At 40.4% G+C, this 12,583-nt stretch overlaps 1 protein-coding gene across 2 annotated transcripts in view; it reads right to left on the bottom strand.

The window, feature by feature from the left end:
* LOC103179938 (zinc finger CCHC domain-containing protein 2) overlaps positions 1–7,963 on the bottom strand; it is a 43,562-nt gene extending 35,599 nt beyond the window's left edge. The window contains exons 1-5 of one of the 2 annotated variants that reach the window (XM_042331739.1): positions 7,677–7,963; positions 5,137–5,213; positions 2,485–2,556; positions 1,594–1,706; positions 132–226 (exon numbers count right to left, since the gene is read on the bottom strand). In XM_042331739.1, the coding sequence (XP_042187673.1) occupies positions 132–226; positions 1,594–1,706; positions 2,485–2,556; positions 5,137–5,213; positions 7,677–7,911 (592 nt within the window). In that variant the 5' untranslated portion in view covers positions 7,912–7,963. The remainder of the gene's footprint in view (positions 1–131; positions 227–1,593; positions 1,707–2,484; positions 2,557–5,136; positions 5,214–7,676) is intronic. The other variant, XM_007895473.2, reaches the window with a different exon arrangement.
* Positions 7,964–12,583: the final 4,620 nt, after the last annotated feature.

Here is a 12,583-nt window from a genome sequence, read left to right as displayed (position 1 = left end):
TAATGTTTTGAAATGATTTTACTCTACTATAGAGTTAGTTGAACTGCATTCAACAATGATCCTAAACAGAAGATAAATTCTTCACCTATTCCACTTATATACTTAACAATTCCCTGAGTAATGTCACTTACTATGGCTCTGACTGTGATCCGATGACTTCCCAAGAAAGAATTCACGCACATGTTCACTTTTCAAGAAAGCTTGTGATGGAGACAAAACCAGTTGCCTAAAGAAGACAGATTACTGTAAACAGCCAACACTAACAAACAACAACCACTTGCGCCCATCACCCGTGGTAGCATCTCAGAGCGCTTCAATTTAAATAGAATTTTTAAAAAATTAAGATTAGGGACATTTCATACATAAAGCGAAATTCAATAACTACTAAATCATGGTATAACTGGTCAGTTTTACGCAATACTTTTAGCAATATGAAAGCACCCTAGTTCACCTGTTGAGCAATTCTCATTGTTGTATGCTGGCAATAATGATACCTAAGTTGACCTCAAAAGAACGATTCCCTCTGATGGTGGAAGCACTTGACCCGCTTCTATCTGACTGGTAAAGTGCAACAGAATCATAGAAATTTACAGCCTAGAATAAGGCCATTCAAACCAGCATATCTGTGCTGGATCTTTTAAAGACCAATCCTTTTCCTGTTGTTTATCTATCAATGTATCCAGGTAGATAGCTCTCCACCACTGCTCCCGGCAGGGCATTCTATATCCTAACAATGGGGTGTCAAAAAATGCCTAATTTTCACATTTGCTACCTATCATAAATTGATGCCTTGTAGTCACTTACTCATCGTCCAGTGGAAATAGTGTCTGCCTATCGACCATCAAAAACACCTCACCCTATTGTTTTAAAAATGCTAGTTAATAAGAGTATAAATATGTCAATCCTAATCAAAGCCCGCAATGCACTGGCTGTGCCAATGTAGTTTCACATACAGATTTAACCCATCTTAACTGCCGTGTGGTGAGACTGATCGTATCAGTACATAAATTGCCCTTGTGGATTTATAGGTCCCTAAGAAAGATACTTTAATGTAAACGTAGGTATTAATAATGCATTGCAACAGATGTGTCAACTTTCAGCCAAACTACCTTGTTCTCTGGAGCTGTATTCTGGACCTCCTCCGCCTTACTCCCTCTTCCCTCTCAAATCCACTCATCTCTTTGACTGTGCTTTGAGCTATTTCTTCTCCCTTCCCCTCAGCTTTCGCCCCCCCACCCTTCAGTTTGAGAATGCAGTCAGTTGTGGGAAGTGCTTTGAGATGTCCTACTGACTTGAAATGTGATATGTAATTGTAAATGTTTTGTTGTGTCCCTTGACGCTTACATAATTTCAACTATTTAAAATGAAGCACATTTTAAACAGAAACACCTGGCCATCCATCTGATTTAACTGCTGCAAGATCAGCAGCAATTTGGATTCAATACCATCGGCTTTAGGGAAGGCACAGTGCAGCAACATGGGTATGTATGAGAGAATATTGCAAGATGGCATACAAGTCAGTAATAATGGTCAGGATGTCTTTTCCAGTCAACTCCCACAAGTAATTTGCAATTCCTAATTTACAATAGTTACCTTATAGTCGATTCCAGATCAGCGTGCCACCTGTCCTCTCTAGTCTGAGAGACGTGACTTAATGCCCATAGTGCAGTCTTTCCAGAATTATCAATACAAAGGTCCTTAGGAAGCTGTTCAGAAAAGAAAAATCAGTACAATTTACTTTTAGATCACCTAATCCACTTTCTCTCTCCCCCTCTCCCCCCAAAAGGCCCTGCAATGCTTATTATCTGTGAAACAAGAGTACAGACCTCTTCTTCCAAGCAACTTTATCAGCAGTAACTATAAATGTTAAGGCAATGGGCTATTAACCCTTGCAATGGCAGCTACATCTAGGGGCAGCGGTGCAGGATTTGAGGATTTCGCAAGATTTTCTGTATTACAGCATTCACGTCAGGGATCCTCTTTTTTGTTCACTATCAACCAGACTGATGGCCACTCTCCTTCCTGTTGTAGGCAGGACTTTTCACACAGATAGATAGTGTGTTACTTCAGGTAGAATCACCACCACCACTAACCTCAGTTGCAAAGTCATTGATCAGATATCCTAGTGTCTTGGAGCAGATGACAAGACTATTTTTTTTAAACCCGCACAAACAACACAAATCAATGTCTGATACTTTAAATCACTACCAAACATTATCTTCCCTTCTCAGCCAGATGACACTATGTAATACCAGCCTTCTTTCGCTAAAGACAAACAAATGTATTGGTGGTATTCAAAATACAAAGCATTAAACCAAACCTCATCCCCTATAGAGCAACAACCTCCATCCAACCTAAATATATGGAATCACACTTACAGGATGAACATACAGTATAAACATTTCATTGTCTTATATACCCATTTACATTCTCCCCCCGACTCCCCCTCCCCCCAAAACAAGCTATTATTTAAACCAAACTTACTTTAGTTACAAAATCATGTAACTCCTGGGCAGTTTTCCTCACAGTACACACGGACAGGTCAGATTGTAAGACCTTAAAAACATTTGAAAACACCGTAAGCAAATATATAAATGATACAATAAGCAATTTGCAACATCTCCCCTAAGATGGGTGCTTCCCTCCAAAATCTGGGAGTAGTTAAGTACTTACCTCCCATACACACACATTCTACAATACAACACAATTTATACATATAGCACCTTTCAGGGTGAGGACTGAAACTTCTAGCCAGGATTACTTGTTCTGTACTTCTGCAACATCTCCCGACTCCGCCTCTCCCCTCAGGCCGTTGAAACCCTCATCCAACGCATTTAATACATCAAGGTTCGACTACACCAACTCCCTGCTTGTCGGCCTTCCCAACTCTTCCCTCCACAAGCTGCAGACCATCCAGAACTCTGCAGCTCATGTCCTCTCCCGCTCCAGGCTCCTTGACCCTATCACCCCAACCCTCGCCCGGCTCCACTGGCTTCCCAACCCCCAGAGGACAGAGTTCAAAATCCTCGCCCTCACTTCAAGGCCCTCCATGGCCTTGCTCCTTTCTATCTCTGTGACCTGCTCACCCCATATCAACCTCTTCGCTCTGGGCCTACAGCCTCTCTACCCCCACCCTTTGGAACTCCATCCCACAGTCCCTTCTTCTTGCTCCCTCCCTTGCCTCCTTCAACTCACATCTCAAGACCTTCCTCTTCGACCGGACGTTTGGCCACCCACCTACCTCTACTCTCCCTGCCCTCCACCCCTCCTGATCCCAAGCCCTGCTTGGGTCCAAATCCCTCACTGTCCAGAGCCTTGGGACATCCTCCCGACGTGAAAGGCGCTATACAAATGTAAACTGTTGTTGTGTACTTTCCACCAGGGTCACCAGACAGCATCAGGAGTAATAATAATAATAATCATTGCATTTGATTCAGTGTTTTATCACATCTTCGAGACCCCTCAAAGCGCTACACAGAATATACTGTAAAGTGAACCGACTGTATATTTCGTGGGCGAAACGATTCCCAGTCTGATTTTTCTGAGCTCAGGGGTATTGAAGCCAATTTTAACATTTTTGCTGGAATATCTTCATTAAGCAGTAAATTTAGCACGGTCAAATAGCTATGAGATATGAGAGTGTGTGTGTGAGGGGGGTGGGGGGGGGGTGGAGACGGGGAGAGAGTGCAATGAGATTCAGTGACTCCAAATGCTCAATTACACAGTTAATTTGATTATATTACAGTTCGGCAGCAATGAAGAATATACAGTGGGAAAATGGCCAATTGGTATAAGTACCATTGAAAAAGCCGACTGTGATACTCTAATCTATCTTCAGAAAAAAAACGTTTCAATCCCAGATCGCTCTATAAATCTTTTCTAAAGTGCTCTTGAGGGGTTAGTGACCTGTCAAAAAGCGAAAATGTCTACCTCAGACTTTAATTATCTCCAAGTACCAAGGAGAATACTAGAATCAGTGGCCCTCTGAGTGGAATGTGGTCCTCGACCAGAAGATACGGCTTTCCCCTAAATCATCAATTACTTTCAAGGATATCATCAAATTTTCTGACATTTGGAATGAAACTATGTGGACAGTTCAGTTCAATCACTTAGTGGCTAGTAGTTTGAACAAAATACTTTTCACTTAATTACATGTATCGCACATCATTCAACTAAACGTTTAGACTTCACATTTTTAAGATGGAAATAAAAGCTGGGAGGGAGGACAGGGGGAATCAACATTCAGATTATACCTAGATTTAGTTTGCATACCTGGATGGGTAAGAGGGAATAAAGGAGAGAAAGAAAGACAATGCTGGAAAGAGGACAATGAAAGTGAGAACTTCTAGACAGGATAACTTGTTCTGTACCTGCAGTAAACTTAGACAGATATGCTAAACAGAATTCTGAATATATGAAGAACACTTTCGCAAAACATCTTAGATCGTTTGAATATTCAAATGAGATTTACCAAAGAAAATACATCGGAATAAATTGAAACATCATGCCTTCCAGCCATTTTAGAAGGCTTCCTTAAGCGGTGACATTTTTAGTCCATGTGATATTTATCGTATTGAATGGGTCAGAAGCATACCACCATCCTACAATTATCATTGGTGAAGTCTGCAAACACACATCATTGACATTATATGTAATGGGAGTAAATTTTCTAAGATCCGTGTCCATTTAAAATGCAGAGTGCAGAATCATGCAGGAAATTCTTTGGAGGAACATATTTGCTAAATTAACAAGCACTAGGTCTATTTTCCACACCATGTCAGAGCAGACTGCAAATGCAGCTACTGAATCCAAAATTAAATATCACCGTGCTCCTTGGAGCCTAGTCATTCAGTGGCCCTGGATTATAGGAACATTTTTTCTGAGACCACTGTGAGCAAACCCACTACCAAAAAAATTGTGCAAAATCTAATTATCTAAATCTAAAGTCAGATTTTCGCCATGAATAAAGAAAAACTAGAATGACTTGCACTCAATTTCTCCACTAGAATTCTACAATCAGATTTGTCACAACAAGAGATATAAGCATTTAAAAAAGTCATAGACCTAAACATTTGGAAATGTATTGCAAACATTTGTGTTCAAAATTAATAAAAAACATAGAATAGCAGGACTTACATCAAAGGTACATTCCCAATACTTGTCCGGTCTCTTTTTTGACACATTTTTGAAGGTAATATTTTCAATCTGTACTGCTGAAAAATCAGAACAAAAATCTTGGTTCAAAAGCATTAAAACAACTGGAAATATCTCCTGTTCATCAGCACTCACTTATTACAGTTAATAAGTTTAACTGCTACAAGTAATAGAAAGCAACAGGTAACCTGATTAAAGATAAATGGTTCATCGATTTTGTAAGAATCAAAAGAATAACACTTTAAAATTTACAGCAATTTCTGTCCTAATTGTAACTTCTATATTTGTATCAAAAAGGTTTGCAATGAACACTTTAGAGTCTCCTGAACTAACCAGTATTTCAACTGAGATCTTAAGTCACAGCATTACAGACACACAATAAAGTCAACACGAGAGGAAGAAAGCTTAACACCCAGAGGTTTCCCTCAGGCCTATTCAATGCGTTAGTCACAATAGCATTTCAATAATAAATTGCATCTAACATAATAATAATAATATAATAATAATATAACATAATAATAAATTGCAGCTAACAATGGTGAAGAGTTTCATACCAATTACAGAACAGTAATGTTGTTGGCAGCACATTTGAAGAGCATTTATATTTTTCCTCAAAACGGAGACATGGTGAATTCCATCTAGTTATCATAGTTCTTGCAGCTAAGGCACTTTTTATTGCTTTAAATGGTAAAATATACAACAGTAATTGCCAAATACAGCACAACATGATGGGGCATTATTATTTTATTTCCAGCAGTTTTTGATGGACGCCTCACATACACTCACCTGTAGCTCCACTCTTTAACCTCCCTGACTATCCCTCAAACCTACTGAACCTGCACACAACTTGGGCTTCAGGTTCAATCCCGAGGTGTCCTTCCCACCCCGCATCCGGTCTAACAAGGAGCACTTTCCAACACATCTCCGCCTCTGACCATACCTTACACCCAATGCAGCTGAAAACTGTATCCACAAATTCATCGTCTCCCACCTCAATTTTTCCCATGCCCTCCTCCCAGTCTCCCCAGCTCTACCGTGGATAAAATCCAATTAATTCAAAACTCCATCCCATCCTTTCCAGGTTCCGCATTGCAGAACGGATCAATTTCAAGATCCTTACACTCATGTACAAATCACTTCATGCCCTGGCACTTCCAATACTTGCTTACACCCCAGTCAACTGCGCTTATCATCACGTCCCCTCTTTCCCTAGCTCTGCCACTGATAAGCACTCTGAGATACTACCCTGTGTGAAGGCCGCTGCATAAATACATGATGATGTTTTTGCCTTCAGCATATTTATTGCAGGTTTTTGTGTTAGGTTTTGTTTTCCTGGAAAATGTAATTTGATAAGATTGTTACAGGATACATAGAAGAGACATCAAAAGGATCATTTAGTTTTTGTTTACTATGTGAATGCGGTGCAATCCTCTGCCAGCAAATGAATAGTTCACATATGGACAATGATCAACAATGCCAGCAACTTGAGGCACTAACATTGGCAAATACAGTACTACAGCAAAACTTACAAAAGTCGTATCAGTTGGGGCCATTACATTTAATACGACTTTACGTGAATCTGAGTCACAGGCAAAGTGTATAACTTGTATAAAATCAGATTTAATCAATAATCTACACTGCGCATGCATAATTCAATGCCGCCAGTTAAGTGCACATGATGTGCTTCATCACTGCAGCTGGTAAGGACACATGGGGCGACGGGTCAAGACTACATTTCCTATGATTCACTGGTCTCGACCTGTACCCACATGTTGTCTCTTGCACACAACAACAACAACAACAACAAGATTCCATTTATAGAGCGCCTTTCACGTGGGAGGACGTCCCAAGGTGCTGGACAGTTGGATCAGGACCCGAGCAGGGGAGAAATGGTCAGGGTGAGGGAAGGGAAGGGAGGGAGCGAGGAGGGGGTAGAGAGTCGAGAGGGGAGCTGAAGGCACGGTCAAAGAGAAAGGTCTTGAGACCGGCCTTGAAGGAGGAAAGGGAGGAAGCGGCGAAGGCACTGGGGGCTGAGAGGCTGAAGGCCCGGCCACCGATGGTAGGGCGGTTGGGGCGGGGGATGTGGAGCATCCTTTTCATCTTGGAGTCACATTGATGTGAAACTATGCATCAAGCTTTTCAGCTCCTTGGGACACAGAAACAATGATATTCAGTCTATGTGAATGATTACATTTGAACTGTAATTATGAATCAATAACAAAATAAATTAATGCACATTGACATGTCAGAATAACTGCTTAATTCACCAGCTATTCAAAAAATAAAGTGTGAATTTCAATGTTTCAACCAATCAGTCTGTAACAATTTAACAGCCTTGATCTAGCTGCATATAAAGAAACTTAATGACACTATGCCTAGAGTTGAACTCGTTTCAAGAAATCAAGGAGACTTCACCCACCATATATTCCCTGACAAACCACTCTTCCTTCCGTTTACCGCCCATCAAGAAATAAGAGAATTTTAAACTTAAGTGACAAGTTACTTCAAGTTATAGAACTTACCTGCTCGACGAGTGACTGCTTCTGCTCCTTCATGAGGTGATGACTGAATTCTTTCATAGAAGTTATTCTCATTTCCTAATGAATATCCTTTCCTGGAGACGTGTTCCTTCACAGAACACAAAAACAAAGTTATCCAATGTAATTTCCAAACCCAAACAAGGCTAACCCTCTTCAAATAAGAGGAAAATTGTACCCATGCTACAATCAAACAACTCAAAACACTGAGCGGAGACATTGGGGATCCTGAACACGGAGAAAAGGATGGAATATTTACAGCACAGTTGAAGAGAACAATTTTAAAACTTTTGAAAGTAAGAAGGCAAAGAGATTTTTGGAGAAAGTGCACACCGACTGAATGACATCGATGGCAGAATGGAGGGCGCGAGGAATGAGCAGTAGACCCAGAAACAGAAGAACATTATGGGCAGGAGAAAATTGCACAATGTATGGAAGGAGAAGAACATTGAATTATTTGAAGGTCAACACGTGGCCTTCAAGTTGATTTAGGATTTTGTGCATTTCGCCCACAAAATATAGTATATTCTGTGAAGTGCTTTGAAACATCTCGAAGAGTGATAAGGCGCTAGATCGCGTGGAGTCCTGTAGCTCAATGGTTAGAGCACTCGCCTCGCAAGCAAAAGGACCTGGGCTCGATTCCCGGGCGGGACAGGGCAAAACCTTAGGCAAGTTTCCTTACTGCACACACACGCCTGTTTGCCGAGCAGTAAGTAGGAACCCGTTCGTTAATCGATTGGCAGATCACTTTTCAGGGATAATATCTCCAAAATAATAATAATATGGTCACTCAATCCATGACTGTAATCCTCCAGACAAATTGGTCTTCACTCATGACTGTGTGAGATCTTAGAAAACAGTTACTACACTTGACAATAATTACTGCAAATCACTTTGAAAGCTTCAGCATGATAAAGCTCTATGTTTTTTTTCATTAACCCCAACCATGGAAATGTAAAGGCCCCTAAGCACAGCTGACAGCTTCCTGGAATTTGTGCCAAACTGAACTGTTCAGTGCTGTGAGCAACAGGATTGAGTTTGCTCAATAGGATCTTTAATGCCAACAGAGTGGAAACTTTCATTCCATCATTGTGTTTTGGACTTCATCCCAGAAGTGAAAGGACACTGCCATTCAGCATAAATGTCTCTTGCCTCACTTCACTGCCCCTTCGTCAACACAACCTTCAACATCACGACGACTGGTCAAGAGTAAAGAAATTCTAGTTTTCCAGTTAAAAGGAAAGTTCAACATTATAATAATTCTTGAATTTGATATAGCTCCTTATCACGTTAATGCATTTCAAACACTTCACAGGAATTACTGCAAAGTACATTGTAACGACTTAGACCATAAGACCATAAGACGTAGGAGCAGGAGATGTTATACTGGCCATTCGGCCCCTCAAGCCTGCCCCGCCATTTAATAAAATCATTCTAACCTAATTCCATTTACCCGCCCTATCCCATATCGCTTAATCCCTCTATCCTTTAGAAATCTAATCCTCTATCCTTTAGAAATCTTGTGTATTTGTAGCCACACACAGTCAATTCACACACAAAAATGTCCCACAAACAGTAATGAAGGGAATGGCCAAGTTTATTTGGGGGATTGTTGGCCAGGACACTGAGAGAACCTTCACTTTTCGAAACGTGCAAAAGGGATCTTTACAGTCCATCTGAACAGGCAGACGGGACCCAGGTTTAACATCTCATTTGAAGGAAGGTATCTCTGACAATGCAATGCCCCCCCACCGCCCTTTTTTTGGTCAGCCTTGAGGAAACCCATCACCATTATGCTTAAGAGTATTCAAACTAAACAGAGTTCTGCATATGTATGAAAATTTCCAATTATATGGAATGGAGTGCCTACACTCTTCCCTAAAGGGACATATCCTGCTCACGTAATCCCAGAAAGTTTTAAATCAGGTAGGAAAAAGCCATTTGTAGTTTTGGCAGAAGATGCTGAAAGCAGGAAAGAGCAAACAATTGGTACTCATTCTGTGTAACTAGACAGTGGACCAAGACTTGACATCCGACCAAGACTAGGAAAAGAGTAAATAGTCTAAGAACCAAATACTCATTAGGAGTTATGTTGTATTGTGAGACCTTCTTTGCCCAACCGCGTACAGAAAATTCATTTCTAATTTGCTGTTAGGCTTCCTGATTATTTTAAGATTTGATGTTTTTCCCTCCTACATAAATTGAGAGAGATCCATTGATCCACACCTCTAAAACTAGGCAGAGATGTGGAGCAGGCGCCTTTAAGACAAACAAAAAAAATTGCTTTTGAAAAGGAAAAAGCCCTATCCAAGTCCTTACTGATCGCCCTTCATGAGGGGGATGGGGGAATTGTCCTAACACAAGCAGGTCTTGTGGGATCGTTACCCTTACTTACTGAATGCCGACACTAGTTATTTTGAAATGGAATGGAATAAATCTTGAACAGCCGTGGCGTTTCACTTGCTGTAGTTCATTTCAGAGTCCAATGGAGAGCTAAATCATCAAACACTATTAAGACATGATTGGGACAAGGCACTCCACATAAAGAAATATTGTATTCACTTCAACCAGCTCTGATCCTGCAAATATCTTTATAATGGATACAGATTAGTTATCATTTCCAATGACATATTGTGTCAAATATTTTAAGGCATTTATTTATGCAAGAAAAATGAAAGATATTGTCAATGTTTCTATTAAATTACAAATAATAAAAACAGCAGAAGAGACCAGCGGCATCCCTCTTATATTCCTAGACAGCTCAACCAATGATGATTGTAGTTCATTAACTTCATGATGAGTGACCGTGAAAGTAACATTCATTTCCCCAAATTCCTTCAAATCGAGCATAGATCTCAGGAAAATCCATGCCAATCGAGGGCCTTTTCCACGTGAAGCAAGAGATTCTCACTTGGCCTTTTCCACTTATTACTGTTCTACTTATTAAAAAGATAGAAAAAGAAGTGCGTCACTGTATTATTCTAAGTGCCTCCTATAGATGAGGTTAATCCAATCGAGTAAATTAATTTGAAGATTTGTAAATCTGTAGTGTACTTTTTTTTAAAGAATTCAGAATGCCTTAATTTACCTCATCACAAATCCAATTGACTTTCTGTGAGCATTTTGTGTTTTAAGGAAAGTGCATACCCCAATTGCGTTCTAAATAAATCTGTGTTATCAGGTTTCTGCCACTAAGCCCCAAAACTCTGGAACACTCTCCCTCAATCCCTCCGCCTTGTCCCCTCTCTGCCCCTTTCCAAGTCCCGCCTGAAAACCTTCCTCTTCGACCGTGCTTACGGCCACCTCCTCCCCGCCAGAGTCAAGCTCCGCGCTATGAGATGCTGTTCTGCATAGAAGATGCAATATAAATGCAAGCTGTTGTTGCTGTAACAGGGTTCTACCGTAGTTCCTGATTTATTATTTTTCCTATGATAATTTAAGATATTTACCCAACAACAATCCAGAATAAGACTCAAAATCTCCCACCTACTCATCAAAATTGCTAACTTTCTGCAGTTTCCTTGTTTGGCCATTGACAGGCATCATCATTCCATTTAAGTCTTGATTCAACATCTGATTTGGTAGACCTAATATAGTTTCTCTGCTGCTACCAATATCGTTTCCTTAATCATACTCAATCCCCCAAAAATGTCTCTACATTGTTGAGATTCTCATCTTTTAGAAGTTGAAATCACCTCACTGGAATTGCAACCACTCTTGATGGAAGATGCAGTGGTTTCAAATAACTTTGTTGATGGAGATCAATTATATTATTTCACTACTTATGCTGTTTAAGGGCCAATTCACCTTCAAGTTCAAAATCTCTGGCCAACACAATGTTTCACTCAAGCAGCACCTTTGTGAATAACTTTGGTACTGTCAATCAAAATAGCATTAATTCACCTTTCTGATCTTACAAAGATGTCCAAACCGCTAAATCTCTTCCAAATAACAATACAAATTATTCCTAAATCTACTATATGGTCATCGCTGACAAAAATGTAAAAGGTCTTTAATCCCAAAGGTTAGATTTACTACAAATTAATTTTCTTTAAATATACTGTTTGAGCATCTTCTCGTTCTTACACAATATAGCTTACAAACAAACAACCATCCTCATTAAACAATATATTTCTCAAATGTGCTTTGCAGCTTGTCTCTACATATAGGTTTGATATGAATTGGTATTAAAAGTTGGAGCTTTCCCTGTATGAACAACATAAATTCACTTGTTTTTGTTGATATTCGGCTTGAGTAAATTAGCCTCATCCAGGAATTTATGACTGACACTCTGTCAGGACAGCAGTGGTGGTGGAGTCGAGGGTGGAGGCATAGAGTTCGGTATTATCCGCATACATGTGGAACCATGTTTATGAATGATATCTCCGAGCGGGAGCATGTAGATATTACAAAGAAGAGGGTCAAGGACAGATCCCTGGGGAATGCAGCACTTGCCGACCGTTGGTGAAAACAAATTGTAGACAATGGAAAAAATAGGAACAAGACGAGGAAGGACAGGACCATGAAAACCGAGCTGAGAGGATAGGCGGAAGAGAAGAATAGAGTGGCTGACAATATCGAAGGCGGTGGAGAGATCGAGAAGGATGAGGAGTCACAAATGGACAGAATGTTATTTGTAACTTTGAGTAAGGCCGACTCCATAATTATGGGCACCATGGAAACCCAACGGAGGCGTTCATACATGGGAGTGGCAGGAGACGCAGCAAAGCAACGACTCGTTCTAGGACCCTGGAGAGAAACGGGAGGTTAAAAATGAGATTGCAGTTAGAGACGAGAGATGGGTTAAAGGAAGGTTTCTTGAGGTGGGGGCGATGACAGCGTTTTTTAAGGGGGTGGAATAGTGCCAGTGGACAGGCACTCACACAACTGTG

This window comes from Callorhinchus milii, unplaced genomic scaffold (genome assembly GCF_018977255.1).
Source record: "Callorhinchus milii isolate IMCB2004 unplaced genomic scaffold, IMCB_Cmil_1.0 Scaffold2, whole genome shotgun sequence".
NCBI lineage: Eukaryota > Metazoa > Chordata > Chondrichthyes > Chimaeriformes > Callorhinchidae > Callorhinchus > Callorhinchus milii.
The sequence above is the reverse complement of the archived record's forward strand: the minus strand, read 5'-3'. Positions and strand labels throughout refer to the sequence as shown.